Consider the following 18032-nt stretch of genomic DNA (forward strand, 5'->3'; position numbering starts at 1 on the left):
AACATCACGTGCAAATGATAAAATTGTTTTATCAAACAACACATAATTGACATAATCGTCCTACCGAGAGCAGTGTACTTGATAAATTTGAGTCCACAGGTTCAGTAAACAATGAACCAATACATCCCAAAAAATTCATGATGACGGCGTCATCAGCCTATATTTATTTGAGAACGACGTTGACCAGGCCATCATCGTTAAAGTTCAATGATTACCAACTTCTTTTTGCCTGAATTTGATGACAGGACGGCACTACGAGCTATACAGCTCATGCCACATTGGACATTCTGCTCGATCAATTTGAAGGCATGGTCACCTCATTTGTTAGGTGATAAAATTGGACATCGATATCGTGCGATTTGACCCCGTTAGACTTTTTCTGGTGGGGTTTTCTTAAGTAAAAGCGGGGTTGTCATAGAATCCAATCATTGTCGGAATCGGTTTTGAAAACCACTGATTATATGCAATTTCTGCTAGTTGATTTCTTATTTTATTAATTCAAACACAGTTTATTAATATTCTTTTGTTCATATATAGTTTGTTTTATTTTATTGTAATATGTATATAATTATAGATATAATAACTGAGCTATGATTAAATAATGTCATTAAAGAAATTGTCTTTTATTATTATTAAAAAAAAAAATTAAATAAAATTAAAACTAAAAATTCAAACATGAGACTGAGTTTAAGAATGAATACAAAATAAATGTTTTTAAAATAACAAAAAACTGAATACTATGACAAGTTTTAACAAAATAAATTAACATATTCTTGGATTAACATAAAATCGTTTAGTAACAAATCTTATCGTTTAGAGACAGACATTTTTTTTGGGTCAAATACAACAAATTTTACTATTCACTTGCGGTCGCTGCTGCTTATTCGTTTAAACAAATTGTGCGCAAAATAGCCTCAACAACTGAGTAGGGATCACAGTTAGAGCTGGGACGACGATCTTCAAAGTAACCTTTGCCCTCATCGTTGACGCCGCGAGGTATACGAATGGAACAGCCACGATTGGCTACACCAGCACTAAAATCGTTGATGGAACTGGTCTCGTGATGGCCAGTCAAACGACGAGCATTATCTTGACCCTGTTTGGGATCGTAGGCACGAATGTGACGATCATGATGTTTAGACATTTTGGCGACAGCCTTTTCGATTTCCTTAATGCCACCATCTTCACGCATGGTCTTGGTGGAGATGTTGGTGTGGGCACCAGCACCATTCCAGTCACCAGGCACGGGTTTGGGATCTAAAGTTGCTACAATCTGAAAAATTATATTTATTTTTAAGTTTAGTTGTTTTGGTTTATAAAATTTAATACAAGATATACTTACGCCAAATTCTTCAGCTATGCGATGTAACAAAAATCTAGACATCCATAATTCATCACCTACCGAAATGCCAAGACAGGGTCCCACCTGATATTCCCATTGAGCGGGCATAACCTCAGCATTGGTGCCAGAGATTTTAATGCCAGCATATAAACAAGCTCTATAATGAGCATCGACCACATCTCGGGCATAAACCTAAAATTAAACATTTGTTTTCAATATATTTACAGTTTTAGCAGTATATGTTTATTTAACCTACCTTATTAGCACCCACACCGCAGTAGTAGGGTCCCTGGGGTCCAGGGAAACCATTTTTGGGCCAACCCAATGGATGACCATCAAAATCAAGGAATGTATACTCTTGCTCAATACCAAACCAGGGCTCTTCGTCCAAACATTTGTTGGCCACTTCTAGACAAGTTTTGCGATGATTTGTATCGGTGGGTGTGCCATCAAACTTATAGGTATCACACATTACCAAAATATTGTTGCCACGACGGAAGGGATCCCGATAAATGGCTACGGGATGTAAATAGGTATCGGAGTTTGATCCTTTAGCCTGATAACAAGAACTGCCATCATAATTCCAAATGGGTAGATCTAAAAAGAGAAGAAATATGAAAATGTTTAATAAATTGAAATACTATCAATCTATAACTTATTGAAAGGTTCGAATGAACTAATGTATTTTCAATATAATTAATAATATTAAGAAATCGCTACTACTTTCCAACCACAAATATGTATTACATTTTATGCTCTAAACCAAATTCTAAATCAATCTCAGTCTCCATATTAAACTATTAAATAACACTAAATATGTCAATCATTTGGGCGCAAATTTTATTCAAATTGATTTGTATTTGAGTACTGTAATTATTTATTAAAATACGTTTTAGATTATAAATGCCAATGCATTTTTATTAAATAATAACAAAACAAACTACAATAACAACTAATAAATAACAACATTTTGAAATTGAATAGGAAAACATGATATGGAAAATAGTACAATATATAGTTTGAGAAAAAAGGAAACGTGTTTAGAAAGATCGATTTCAAAATGATAATTATTATTATAATATGAAAACAAAAAACATTATAAGTTCATGTCTATATTATTAAGCGAATGAATAATGGGTGTTGCATAAAAACCGATATTTAATAAATATATTTTTGTTATTCAATTGTTTGTATTTACTTAAAAAATGGTTTAAAGAAAGTATAAACATTAAATCGTATTGGTTTAAGAATTAAACCATTCTTAACTGCTCAGAACTGAAAATCAAACCAATTCAATTCAATTTGATCTTCTGTATATTTTAATAAACTCAATTACGGAACACAAAAATGGGTATTTTCATTACGGTGACAGTATTTTAGCGGTAAATGTAGGGTCTAACGGTAACGGTAGCCTAACCTGATTCAAATAATCATTTTAGCAACTCATTCACACCTATCGGCAATAACATGAGAAATTTATGTTCAAATGAAATATCCATTTCACTCGAAGGAAAATTGCTATCGTGATATTCCCATGCATCTTTCATTCACAATAGTTGATTTTGTTCGTAACAGCTGTTTATTGTTTACAAAATTCCATATAAACATGGTGAATTTTTTCACGTGAACAAAGTTCATGAACGAAAAATTGGAAAAGGGAACATAATTATTGTGAAATATTTCACGATAGGGGTGATTAATGAAGTAAGAAACAGCTGATTGATTTTGCCAGATTATTCAATTGGAAACTAATTCTCTTAATAAATTTTATTGTTTTACAAGTGGTCAATGTATCCCTTATATGCAATAATTTTTACTAATGTCTAATCACTTGACACAAATGTGCTATTTGTAGTGCAAAGAGAAGTCAATTAGTTACTTTATACATCCCAGGTAATCAAGCGTAAAGTCATTTGTCAATTTAAACTATTATTTTGTACTGTACTTTAGAAATAGTTATTTTGCCCATCCTAAGTAATCTATTGAAGAGCCAATTGTCACTTAGCGCCCCTTTGTAATCTACATTTGTTATTTTCATTCTACTTTATGAATTACCCAATTTACTCCCTAAAAAGTATATAATGCTGGGTGCATAGGGTAACATAAAGACGAGACGTAATTGTCAAAAACCTAAGTCTGTTGTCAAAAACCTAACTCTTGCAACAACAAAATACATGCTATTCAATGTATTTTGTTGTTGTATGAGACATATGATTTGTTGTATTTTTGTTTGACAAATCGGAATGTCTCGTCTCTATGTATATTTCTCTGTGGCTGGGTGTATTATGGGACAGTCATATTATGTTATACCAATCTGTATATTTCTGTATAAGAAGTAGCTACTGCTCCTCGAACAGAAACTAGTTATTTTACTTACATTAAGTAATCTAGAATCGGTTAATCGTATTTGATAAACCCTTAGCAGACAAAAGTGACGTAGATTTTTAATGTTTATATATCTGATATATTGTCGTAACCTTGACAAATATTTATCATAACAATTACAGACTTTTGTTGTCACAACAAAGTTGTCTGAGCAAAAGCACTAACAATTTTGTCATAACAAAGCAATTATACTAATAAATGCTGACTATACCTGATATTTTTTTATCTTGACAACCATTTTGACGTTTATCATGATAAAAATTTATCAGGTATAGACAGGGGGTAAAGTGACACTGTCTCTTTTAATTTATATTGGATGTATGACTTAAAAACGGGCATATCTTTTGAACGCGGTTTTTTGTTTTTAAAAACTTATATGTCATTTTTAAGGGATACATATCTCTCATTTATTCTCACTTAGTTATTAAACATTATAGTGTAAACAACAACGTTTTTCGAAAATGTCGAATTTTGTGCTCACAAAGAGTCATGTGCAGGAAGTTTTGCTTTACTTCTTTAATTTAAAAAAAATGTCGCTGAAGCACACCGATTGCTCGCCGAAGCTTATGGTGAAGGTGTTTCACCGGGTTCAACGTGCGAGAGATGATGAGAAATAGAGACATTACTCCATGAAATTTGTTATAAAACTCATTGGGAGCTACTCAATCAGCAATTTCAAAACGTTCAACGATCAGCAAGATTCATCCAAAAACAGGGATATTGAAAGACGATTTTAGATGTCCGAAATTATTATGTGACCCTAAGTGATAGATAAAATCACTAGTACTGGGCAGTTACCCAGAACTGCTGGGTAGTTATTTAATTTGAAACATTACGTATCTGTATTTATTCATGAAAGCATTTCTTAGAATTACTTTTAATTAATAATACAATTTCTTAACTATTTAATTTCTCAACTAAAGAAAACTGCACTTTTCACACACCCTTTTCAAATTCATTAATAATTACTAGACGGCAATAAACGACCACAACTTATAAATTTTGCAATAGCATTTGTACAAACTATTTAAACTACCGTAAATTTATAGTTTGAAGGTCAACAAGGTTACACATTTGTAAATTTTCTAATGTGCAAGATAAAACAACTCTTTTATCCCTGTATGGACAGGTCTTTCTTGCAATAAATTAAAATATAAATTCTATAAGTAGATTTATTACATTTTTAATAGAATCTTAAAATGTTAAACAAAAGAAAGACATGACTGGAAATGAGTGTTTTCTTTAAATTATTAAAATTTTTATTTAATAATTATCTTTATTTAAGAATAATCTGACAACAAGAATGCCAACGAAACTCATAAAATGAGAAACAATTAGTAAAGGGCCGTCTACATTGTCCCACAAGTAATATGATCTGTTAAAATATATATTTGGATCTATATTTAAAACACAAATGCAGGTGTATCAAAAAATGAGAGCATCATTTTCTCTTTCAGCCCAATTATGAATAAAAATTCCCCGGGAGTTTTTTCCCTTTTCCCATTTTTCCTATTCAAATTCAATGGGAAAAAACTCCCGGGGAATTATTCATAATTGGGCTGTTAGAGATGCAAGATATTTTGAGAGTACTTTGCTATAAGATTATTAAAAAAAAAGGAATTATTAAGGCAAGTGCAATAATCATTGACAGTATTTATTCAATAGTAGGTAACCTGGGAAAAATTATACTTTCAACAAAATATCTATCTTGTACACCTGGTTTAAAATTGTTTTATAATTTATACATTTATAGTTCCACATGTCTGACTTTTTGATGCTTGCTTTATTATAAGTTTTATAATACGAATAAATTTTTATTTTTGAATTTGTTTCTATTTTAGTTTAATTTAAATATTCTAGGTTTATATTCAAGAGTAGTATTATTAATGTAATAATTTATTAAAATATTCACGTTTTGATGCAACAAGTAATTTGTAATTTTATACTTATTTCATACATTGTACAAACAAACATACATATGTAAGTAGGAAAGGGTGGGCCAAAAAGTGCTGAAATTTTATATTTTATATGTAAAAATAAACTGCATTTAACAAAATAAGTTGTAAATCTACATTTGTATTTATTTCGTAGATCCGAATTTTCGGCAAAGTTTTAAAATATTTTAATCCGCTGTGAAAAGCCAGCTTAAAAAAGATTTTAGCAATTGTTAAACGCAGTGAAACTGTAAATTAAAACTAAGTTTACAAAACATGCGTTTAAATCTGTACTGTCAGACTGCGCCCCATCATAAAAAAATTATATTCAACTCTAGAATCAATATTTCACATGAAATATGTTACAATTTCCCATTTTTGTTCACGTGAAAAAATTCCCCATGTTCTGAAATTTTTAGATGGAATTTTGTAAACAATAAAAAACTATTGTGAATCAAAAGTTAATGGGAATATCACGATAGCAATTTTCCGTTCGAGGGAAATGGACTTTTCATAGGAACGTAAATTTCAAATGTTATTGCCTTTAATCCTCCTTTAAAATTAGTTACAAATTTTGAATACTATGTAGTTTATAGGTTATTTATTTTTGAATTTGGAAATTTTATTGAAAGAATGAAAGTAAAACACCCTGTATATTTATGTACATATGTATGTAATTATAATAATAAGAAATTTTAAATTTACATATGCATTTATAGTAAATGTATTTTCTAATTGTAAGCTATTATTAAAGTGATATTTATTTGTTTTAATTGCAAAAACAAATGCCGGCTAATTTGCATAAAAAGGGACTCATTCTGTTCCGTAAACAATAGTATTCAATTCCATTTGACAACAATTAATGGCATTTGTTTGCCAAATGGAAAATTTAATTAATATTATTTAAATTAAACAGCTGTCAAGTGCTAAATTGAACACATTTTTCTGATAACAGTTCACACTTTCACCAAGTTTCACATTTTGGTAAAATAATACATTTTAATCAAAAATTCTTCTCAACTGATATTTAACATTTAATGGATTAAAAGTTGGTTTCATTTAAATTTTAAATACAAAATAACAAAATTTCTGCGGTCCACACGTGAACATATGATGTTCGCAATATAATTTGACAGTTGAGTACATAATTACTTTCAAATTTAATACACATTACCTACTGTTTAACAGTTATTACCTGTAAACTTTAAAATATACAATAAAATAAAGTCTATAAATACAAATGAAAATTTTTCTATAATATAATGCTCAATTAAACTGAATTTTTTCATTAAAAACCTTACTAAATTTGGAAAAAAATTAACTATTTTAATAAATTTAAACAATATTTAAAACAAAAGATCTTATCATGTTTATAAAATAACTTAGCACATTTTAACGCCAAGCAAACGATTAAAATCCTAATATTGATTTACTCTTGTTAGCTAAATTATTCAAAGAAAATTTAATACAAAAACCATAAATACTCTGTAAATTAAAAAATTTTACAGTAATGAGCAAGCAAAATAACAAAATTTTGTCAAAGTAAAATTTCCGTAAATAGCCCAACTACGTAATATTGTTTATAATTATTTTTTTTTCTTTCTAAATTTACTGATGTTAATGGCTTGATGCCAAAATAAAGACATATCAGAAAAGAAACAAATAAAATAATATAAACTACTTCCTTTAAACAAAATAAAAACATAATAATAGAAAAAAAAAGTGTTTTTCTAAATGATGTTATTTTTAAGTAAATCTATAGTAATTTACAGCAAGATGTTAAACATTTTGGTAAGAAATCGGATAAAGTGCATACAACTATGCATTTTTCAATCTTAATAAGCATTTCTGCTGGAATTCCAGCTAAAAACAATTGTAATTCCAGCCTTGAGTTTAGTGTCAAGCAATTTAATTACAATAGCATTCTCATGTAAAAAGGAAACATAAATTCAAGTGCTTGAATTTTTTATTTGTTTTGTGTTGGCTTGATACTGGAATCAAGGCTAGAATTACACTTGTTTTCATCTTAAGTTGTTGGGTATATAATGAATATAAATAAGTGTGAAGAAATCAGAATTAGAGCTGCAGATTGTATAAAACTCGTAATAATTTATTAGTTTACATGTTATTATAGGTTTATTATTAATTAAAGTTTTGTTAAACATGATTTTCTATTCAATAAAAGCTGCAGATTGTGTAATAATAATTTATTTATTAGTTTACATTAGGGTTCCATAAGTCGATTGTTCGATTGTTCGAACAATCGACTATTTCCTGACAAAAGTCGAAAAGTCGAAATCGACTTTTTGGTCGGAAAAAAGTCGAACAATCGATTATGTTATCTCAAAAGTCGAATAGTCTAAAATAGTCGATAAAAGTCGAAAAAAGTCGAATAGTCGATAAAAGTCGACTTTTTAGATTGTTAAAAAAAATATTGCACTTGCTTTTTTGGAGTGTATGCTAATATATGTAAATAATAAATACATGTTTATAAAATAAAGCTTTTTTCTACACAAAATTCTTACAACATTATTCTATTATCGCCTTGATAAATTTCATTTTTATTGCTAAACATTACAAAAGGCGCATCAATAAATGTAGAAACCATGTATTTTTTACAAGAAAAGGTAAAAAGTTGAAAAAAGTCGAAAATATTCGGAAAGTCGAAAATAGTCGAAAAAAGTCGATTAGCTAAAAAGTCGAAAGTTCGAAAACTCGACTTTTCATAAACTACCAAAAGTCGACTTTTTAAAAAACGGAAAAAGTCGAAAGGTCGAAAAGTCGACTTTTTGTTTCAGCTATAGAACCCTAGTTTACATGTATTCATAGGTTTCTAGTTAATTATTCTACCATTTAAAATCTTATTAAAATTCAAGAAAATAGTAAATCCCCTAAAGAATATGAAAATACTTAGATATAGTGAGATTAAGTTCTAAGGGGAATGATATTGGAAATATATGAAAAAATTTATAAAATATGTAATTAAATTCTGAAAAAAATCATCCTCAATATTTAAGAATTTTGCAATAATTTTAAAAAGTACACACATTACGTTTTAGATTGCTAAAGTTTAAAAACACACTTTTTTCTTTATAACAGTATTTTCCAAGCAAATAACAACTAAAATATGGCAACATCTTAACACTTTTGTTTATTTTCTTCTTCAAGTTCTGTATCTCTATTATTTTAATTTCGCCATATTGAAAGAGAGAGGGAGAGTGCAATGACACAATGGTATAGCAACCATGCGTATTTTGTTGTTGGATTGCAAAACAGATTTTGTTATTATTTCCGGAAAATGGAAAAAATTGGGAAATTAGTAATGCAATGAGAATTTGCTTAAAAGTTTCTTAAATTAACCCCCTGTCTATACTTGACAAATATTTATCATAACAATTACAGACTTTTGTTGTCACAACAAAGTTGTCTGAGCAAAAGCACTAACAATTTTGTCATAACGAAAAAATAATACTAATAAATGAGGACTATACATGATAATTTTTTATCTTCACAACCATTTTAACGGTTATTAAGATAAAAATGTATCAGGTATTGACATAGAGTAATATTTTCTATTTGAACAGAGTTTGTTTACATTGTCACAGTGTAGCCATATTCCTGGGCAAAACATGCCATATTTAAATACTTTAAAGGATGTGTTTGAAATATGGCAATAAACAATAAAGCTATTTATTTTTGAGAATGTGACTTGTTGATTTTCTTCTGTTTTTAATCCAAATTACTAATCATATTCAAACACCCTGTTGCCTCATTATTTTAGTAAATATATGTAAATTTACATGTAAATACTGTTTGTTTACTAACAATACAAAAATCGTAATATTTCTTTATATTAGAGCTGACGACAATTGAGAAGAAATCTCCATAGATTTATCTTAATTATAAAAATAAAAAACAAATTATGTTTTGTAATTAATTGGAATGCTTTGTAAACTGTTTGCAGTAATTATAACACGACAAAACGTAAGCATATTTTAGCACTATATATATTTTTACACAATTCAAAAGCTCGTCGTTTTTTATTGTTTTGGTTTGAAAATTAAAGAAAACAATTTAGATTTTCAAGTGCAAATTACTTTATAATTTACGTTTTGTTTTATTTGAAATTCTGTGTTTTTTTGTCACCATCTGTTGTAGGTGTATTGTGCGAGACAATTGTTTATATTTTTCATTTAGCTTTTTTTTGTTCAACTACTTAATTTAAAACAAAATGTTTGTATTTAGAGAAATGCAATAATGAATTGCATTTTTGTTTTGTTGTTGCTGATCGCGTTTTTTGCATAATAATTTGCTTTCAACACATCCCAATGTAATCTGCCCTCCACTATGGCCCCTCTATCTGCAGCTAGTCGTCGTTACTTGTTGATAAAACTTTACCATTATTTATGATGTTTAGAATTTTTGTTTAAACCAATATTTTAAACTGTTATGAAGTATTTCCGTGTGTTTTGTTTGATAGGAAATAAACTTGTAAAAAAATAAAGCAATCATAATCATTATGAAATAATATAAGTTTGCATTTCAAACAATATTAATTAAATAAAATAATAAATACATTTTTTATTAGAAATTTGTGACTGAGAATTCACATTCACTTGGTTAATGCAAATATTAAGATAAATTAAAATAAACTTAAACCTGATTTTCCCGGATAAAATAAGTAAATAGGGCGGGTTTTTGACTTGAAGATCAAATGCCATTTAATAACTAGATTAGTTAAAAAAAATCTGACGTTAATCCAGTTTGATTATAGTTTATACTTTGCAGTATTGCCATACTTCAGAAAATGTCACATTTTGTTATCAAAACAGTGAATAATTTATGAAAAAGAAGAAGAAAATTGTAGATGGCTGTGTGAGTTGAGAACATAAATATGGATAAATTCCATAAAAGCAAATTAAAACAATAAAATCTGTTCAAATAATATAATATTTTGAAGTCTCTTAATCTAAAATATTTGTTTCTCATCTATTTGTACGTAGGATTTTTTACAGAGACTAATCCGACTATATTGGCCGCTTAAACTATCAAATAAAATAAACGATAACCCCGTAGATTATATTTAATTTAATCGCTAATCTTCTAGTCAAAACAGAAAAACCATACCCCCTTAGAGTCATTAACACAAAAAGGAAATTAGTTCAATTTAGTCATATTTTTGAGGCCATTACACTTAAATCATCTTTATATTAACAAATTATTGTGTGTTAATTAAAAATATAAACAAATTCTAAAAACAAACAAAACCTTATAGTTACAGTACTAACAGAACTTTGCAAAACCTATAACTAAGTTTAACTGCGTTTAAACTGAAATGAATTATAGGTTTTATAAGAAATTTGAAAATATGGAAATTCACTTTGTCTCATTGTTAATACATACATATATAAAAATATTGCATAAGATCTTTAAGATTTTATTCAATAGAAATTGTTAAAGTAATTAATTATTTTATTTATTATTTTACATGTGTTTATGGATTTCAAATTCTTTTTTTTTCCACCGCTTTAAACCTAATTAATATTCAACAAAATAGAAAACCCCCTATAGAATATAAAAATAATTAGATACAGTGAGATTAAATTCTAAGGGGAAAGTCTGCCACTTGATATAGAAGTATTAAGAAAGTTATCAGAAAATTCTTTGGTTATCACTTCATGATCAATGGTTGCAACGGGAAATTACAGCAAGCTATTGAAATAAAAAAAATTCTAAAGGTGTTTCATGAAATGTCGATAGTTTGGACCTTTTTTTTATTACGAATAAAAATATGAATTAATTAATTAAATCGCAGCTCTGTTAGAACCAAAAAATGCTCTTTTCAATTTTGTTTACTCTCACTAACCTACCTACTATTTATTTACTTTACAAAACAAACAAAAATCTAAAACAAATCAGTCCCTAATTATTGATAAGAAAAAGTACCATCCCGACGTATGAGTGATAACAAATATTTAACACTTATACGCCACAAGTATCATAGATAACAATTTCAAAAAAACACAGAAAATCAAATCCATAAAAATAATTACTAAGACTTGTTTCTGAGAAACCAGTAGCTTTAAAAACACTTACGACTTATTTTGGTTTTAACAGTTAACAAAAATTGCATACACGTTTTGTTTGCTTCAACAAAATCTATATTATTTTGTCATTATTTTTGTCTGGAAGAGATTTGGATTTAGATAGCGGCCCATCCGAAGTCAATAACATTGTTACGACTATACAATAATTAAATGCAATCACGTGCAGAGAGTACTTTTAGTCATATAAGTACATTTAGCCATCTGAATTGAAGATAAAAAATTAACGAGAATGTTTAACTAAAAATTTAAACAGTTGACAAAACATTTACAAGTTGACAATTAAATTGATAAAATTCATAGTGTTGAGTTTATTTAAAAAAAATTCACTAACAACATGATGAGATATTAATGAGGGAAGGGAACAGATACAGAATTTGTAAAGTGAGTGGTTTCTCGGTGATAGGGACCGGTTATGGAGCTTTCATGATGATGTCCTAGAAGGGGGTAAATTGACACCTTTTAGACTCTGTTACAGGTCAACCACGTTTGAAAATGCATTGATGAATAAATCAAGTTTTGCAATATTTTAAATTTTAAAAGGATAAGAAGGTCAACTTTGTGAAGAGCTCTAACAATGTTTCAACAGGAAATTAATTTGTTCGCTATCTTAAATACTATTGTGAAATAGTCTGTTTACACGATACATTCCTTATTCCTAACAGTTCTTCGTCTTGTTTTAGTTATTTTCATTTATTGTTTTACTATTTGCTGGTATACTTGCATTGTGTTTTGACAATGGGGGCATGAAGTGAATTAAAATCAAAAATGTTTCAAGTCATTTATGGTGAAAACTATGAATATGAATACTTAAAGTCAAAAACCTATGTATGCTGTCAGAAACCTAATTCTTATTAATATACTGCCAAGTATTTTGTTATTGGATCACCCGTATGTGTGAAAATATAATTATTTTGATTAAATTTGTTATGGTTTCCATAGTCAGCAAATCGAAAAGAGCTGCATGATTTCTATAAAATTCTGATAAAAACTAAATTTGATCCGTTTAAGATTACAAACGTTTTGAACTGCAGTTTTCTGTTATTGATTTAAAAAAATATTTGCAAAGCAAAAGCCTCTAAAATATGGCAACATCTTAACATCTTTGTTTATTTTCTTCTTCTCGTTCACTGTCTCTATTATTTTAATTTCGTCTTATTGAAAGGGAGTGAGTGATGGCAACGCAATACTCATTGCAAAACAAACTAAACCATTTTTAGTACAATTGCAAAGACGCATTGATTGTGTGACAATTGCAATCCTGTTATTTTGTTGTTGGATTACAAAAGAAAGGTGCGATATTCTGCATTTACAAAATTTCGAACTACGTTAATGATTTATTCATAAATCGCAATTAATGACGGTATTTTTGTGTAAAAATGTCATTTAATGGCTAACATGGCTGTTCGAACAGATGTTTTGACAACATTGTTCAAACAAGAACATAATATCGACAAGAGCTGTCCACACTAGACAAATTCAAGATATTGTTGGTATTTGTGCTAATTTCAAATTATTGCACATTGTGTGCGTCAGATGATCTGTCAGTCATTAATTAATAGTAATTGTTTATTAACCCAGCAAAGAAGTTTAATTTGTTAATCGGGTGTGCCAAAAAATAACATCATAAGCAATGAATCTAATACAATTTTTCATTTTGATTACAATAGCACATTATATTCAAACAAATCAAAGCAAATCATTCCCAACATAACAAATTCTTTAACTTCATTCATTGTTGAATTAATTCATAATGGAATTAATTCAAAATAAAATGTATTCAACCTTTGAAAGATTTAATTATTGTTAATTCATATCTAAACAAATTGAATCAAAATATTGTTTCTTCATTCAGTTTCGTTTTTGTTTAGCTTTTAATCATTTACAAAATGAATTGAAAATTCACTAAACCTTTTTGTAATAGATTTGAACTGACGAAAAATATAATTATTCAATAGATTTTTAAAGTTATTTTGTAAAGGATTTCAATTAAAGAAAATTTTAATGATTCAAAAGGGAAGCACTAAGGAATTATGAAAAAAATAATTCGTAATGAATTCTTTAATGGTATGATTAAGAAAGAAAATTGTATTTCATTTTGAAAATTTACTTAAGAATTAATTCTTTTAAAGCTTTGGTTTTGATGGTATTAAAACCAAAGCTTTAAAAAGAACAGCCAAAATTCATTTTGGCGACAATGAATATTACTCTCTTTTCGATTTTCAAATTAAAGTAAAACTTTGAAAGAAATTTTCAAACTTTTTAAAATTTTAAATTTTCAAGTACTAATTTTTGATAAAGTAAGCGTGATCAAAATAAATAATATTCTACCTACTTTTAAATAAATGTTTATTTAATAAAACGATTTCTTGCATATTAAATACATAATACAATATAAATATATTGTTAAATTATTTGCTCTTACAAAACTCACGTAAGATCAAATAAATATTTGCTTAACAATTAGTTGACTCTCATTTAATCAACTATTTGCTCAAAAATTAAATGTATCTTGGGTATATCTTCTATATCATTTAAAATTTTGAAGTAATAAATCAAAAATATATTTTGGAAAATTAAATTTAAGCATTATTTTATTATATTCATTGTTTTATTTTTTTAAATTAAACAAAATTGTCTATTTATTGCTGTAAATTCGTTATCCGTCCCTTTCTTTGTAAAACATTTAATAAAATGAATTATTTTAACGCGCAAATAATCATTTTATCTATTATAAGTTATAAATCACTATTTCACACATTTTCCATACTATTTGCTTTACATTTTTTTCTTTTCAACTTACCACTCGGTTTCGATGGTATAAAATCCAAGGTACGATCCTTGCAACGTAAATCTTCGCCAGTACCATCTATCCAAATATAGGTTGCCTGGACGATGTTCTCTTTCAAAGGCAAACTTAAATAACGATCTAAAATCGTTTTGTTAATGTGAGCATTGGGTGAATCTTCCAAAATTCTATTCGACATTCTAAACGACAATAAACCAAACAAACGAAAAAAATACACACAAACAATTAGGATTTTTTTGAAATTTATTTGATTTTCTTTTTAGAAAAAAAAAAACAAAATGAAACACTCAGATATTTACTTTCACTAGTTGTTTAAACAAAATTGAATTTAAAATATTAAGGAATGTTTAAATTTCAGTTTTTATTTTCGAAATAAAAATTTCACTTTTATTTGATTTCAACTCGTTATTCGCGCAAACGCTACTGGAACGCAACTAATCTGGAATACGACATTCAATCAGAATTTATAACGAGAATTTCCTTCTTCTAGCGTTAAGTTTTCAAGCACAATGAAACTCATAGAAAATTATAGTAAAACAAAAACAATTGTTGAATTAAAGAAAAAATAAAAATAATTTCTACAAATGCAATTTTGTATTTGATTTGTTTTGTTGCTTTTGTTTTTGTGTTTATGTTTATAAATAAATGATCCCACTATTAAGAGTTAGTGTAACGACTACAATAAAAACAACAACAATGATAATAATGACGACAATATTACTACGCACAGTGGGACGGTTTGCGATATAAGTGGTGATCAACTTTTAAAGTTGTTGTGGTTTTATTGCTGCAAAAATTTAAATAATTATAGAGAAGCAAATAAACTTTTGGAATAAATTTGTATATCGTAACATTTTACTAAAATCTAATTCTAAAGGTACGTTCACAGAGAACAAATATTTTACGAAAAAAAACGTAACCACTATTTTCAACAAATGTTTATTTGATCTTTGATGATTTTTACAAAAGCAAACATCGCGAAATAATATAATTATGAGCTAAATTTATTATATTTTCTAAACTGGAGTTTTTATTGGCTGTATAACTTAAAAATACGGAATTTCGGACCGGCCAAGGTCTTCATTCCAAAGGTATATTTTTAACCAAATTTGGTTAAACTGTTAAAAGGTTCGGTAACGATTATTTGAATTATTTCAGCAACGGTAATTGCAGTAATTTCAGTAACATAAGCCAACACTTTTTTGTACCGATCAGTCAAATAATTCTAAACATTTATATTTTTTTCAATCAACAGTCCCACTGTTTCACCGACATTATAAACAATAATAATGTCAAAATGGAATAAGTAAAACGTCCACAAAAACAATGAATTAATGATTGTATGGTTTAATATTCAAGTAAATTTTGTGTGTGTGGTCAAATCTTGTCACTCAAGTCAATTATTTAGTTAAATCAACCTGCCTGTCATCCAGCTCTTTTTAAAATTAAGCCCAACATTAAATTACAAGTACTTGACAAAATTTTAACAATTTTCTCTTAATTCTCACATTCACACTCATCTATTTTCCACTCTCTTTTTTATTATTGTTTACATCAGCAATATAGCCAATAAAAATACACTACTACAACTTAAAAAGGGGTGCATTGTTTTTGCAAAAACATTTGCCCTGTAGGAAATGTTGACACTTACGGCAACATTTTTATTTATTTTAAATTATTAACACTTTTTAATTTATTTTTTTTTTAAATTAAAACAAAATTTTGTTTTTAGTTTTGTTTTGCTCGATGTTCTTTAGCTGCAGTTAAAATAATTACTAATAACTCGTGTTTTAAATCTCATTTATTTATAGTTTTTTCCAATATTGCAATTGTAGGTGTTAATTTTAGTTTGTTGCAATATTTAACCTTCACACCAGCTATTTAATGAAAATATTTTACAGTTCTTTTACATTTTATTTTTTTAAATTTTCTGTGGCGTTTATCAATATTTTACGCGGAAGCTTTTAATTTGTAGAGTGATGACGAATTTAATATAAATATTTGGTAAATATAAATTTTAAGGGTAAAGGAAGTGCTTTGGATAACTTGTTGGTGTTATTTTCTAAATCTCGGCTTAAGGAGATAGTTTTATATAGAAAACAAAATATCAAAAATTTGCACCCTAAAAAAAAGTTGCGTAAACAATTTTATATTATTTAAGGTATTTATAGACGGCAATACTGAGTATTAACACTTTTAAAATTTAAAATATGATTGAAATCAGTCGGTATTTCAAAAAATCGTTTTGAAAAAACATTTATTGTTTACACGATAGTATTACAAATATTTTATTTCTTTGTTGATTGATATTTTTCTGAAAATTTAATTTTTATTTTATATTTTCTTGACATTTTTATTTGCCTTATTTGTTTTTATAAATACATACCCGATACATATGAAAATAAAAAGTTTTTGAATTGTTTTAAACAAATTTTCAATACCGACCGTAAATCAAAAAAATCATTTGTATTTTTTGAAAATCTAATACAAATTTTGTTTAGATGATGAAATTGTATTATGATACTTGAGTTTTTGACAAATATTAATACTCAGTATTGCCGTCTATAAATACCTTTAGAAAAGCAAACTCAACAGGAATGGCTTAATAAAAAACGTCTGAAATATACTAATAGGTTTTTCCCAAAGCCCTACCAAATTTAAACTATTGTGTGTATAACATAAAAATGCTTTACAATAGATGGCGTATCTTCTGTTTTGAATATCGATTTTTGTACCTTCGCGAGAAGGATATATATTAGTTTGACATTCCGTTTGTAATTTCTACATTTTTCATTTCCGACCCTATAAAGTATATATTCTGAATCCTTATAGATAGCGGAGTCGATTAAGAAATGTCCGTCTGTCTGTCTGCTGAAATCAACTTTCCGAAGCCCCCAAATAACTTACATACACGATTCATACATCAATATCTCCGGAATTCTTCCGGCTCGGTTTAAAAATCAAGAAAATCAGTCCACAAATGGCTGATATATAAGGAAAAAACCAGGACAACATCGATTTTTGACCTATTTTTATACCCTTCACCTTCCATGTCATCGTACTTGACATTTGTACGCCTATAGAGTGGAATAGATTTTAATAGGGGTCCTTCATATGTCCTTCCACATTTATCCCATTTTATGTCGAATTTCAGATTTATCTTATTTGTTCTGAAATCTGAAAGCAGGGAATCAATCCCCAACTTAATACAGTTTTATAAAGCATAGTATGGTTTGAATATGTTATGTATTCTTCTTATCAAACTCGGTCCTAATGTGGTCTTAATGTGTAAAAATCTTAAAATTCACATTTTTAGGATTTTTTTCAACTTGGGAATTTTGTAAAAGAATATTAAATTAATAAATTTTTAAATTTTCTTCTTAAATTACAGTACTATTTCTGCACATGGTTGTAATTTGTACCTAAACAAATGATTTTTTCGATATCAGCAACTGAAA

The 18032-nt window shown here is 27.8% G+C and overlaps 2 protein-coding genes across 4 annotated transcripts in view; one reads left to right on the forward strand and one right to left on the reverse strand.

Moving 5' to 3' along the window:
• Evi5 (ecotropic viral integration site 5) overlaps nt 1-18032 on the forward strand; it is a 105274-nt gene that overhangs the window by 81231 nt on the left and 6011 nt on the right. The window lies entirely within an intron of this gene.
• On the reverse strand, nt 509-16344 carry Gs2 (glutamine synthetase 2). Of its 3 annotated transcripts, none has more exons than XM_065509819.1 (5): nt 16226-16344; nt 14569-14753; nt 1599-1939; nt 1343-1534; nt 509-1273 (listed from the first exon to the last, which is right to left on the reverse strand). In XM_065509819.1, exons 1-5 carry the CDS (start codon nt 16231-16233, stop codon nt 881-883), a joined length of 1119 nt encoding a protein of 372 aa, XP_065365891.1. In that variant the 5' UTR covers nt 16234-16344; the 3' UTR covers nt 509-880. The 3 variants fall into 3 exon arrangements, with proteins under 3 accessions (XP_065365891.1, XP_065365892.1, XP_065365893.1); XM_065509820.1 differs by lacking the exon at nt 16226-16344 and adding an exon at nt 14874-15043; XM_065509821.1 differs by lacking the exon at nt 14569-14753 and having other exon boundaries at nt 16226-16338.

The sequence above is a fragment of the Calliphora vicina genome, chromosome 4, assembly GCF_958450345.1.
Source record: "Calliphora vicina chromosome 4, idCalVici1.1, whole genome shotgun sequence".
Lineage (NCBI taxonomy): Eukaryota > Metazoa > Arthropoda > Insecta > Diptera > Calliphoridae > Calliphora > Calliphora vicina.

Excerpts from the sequence above, each read along its gene's own strand:
- Gs2 (XM_065509819.1), bottom strand. Across the intron at positions 1,940-14,568 it reads TATACCATCGAAACCGAGTG|ATCTACCCATTTGGAATTAT; the intron begins GTAAGTTGAAAA and ends TTCTCTTTTTAG. Across the intron at positions 1,535-1,598 it reads GCGGTGTGGGTGCTAATAAG|GTTTATGCCCGAGATGTGGT; the intron begins GTAGGTTAAATA and ends GTTTAATTTTAG.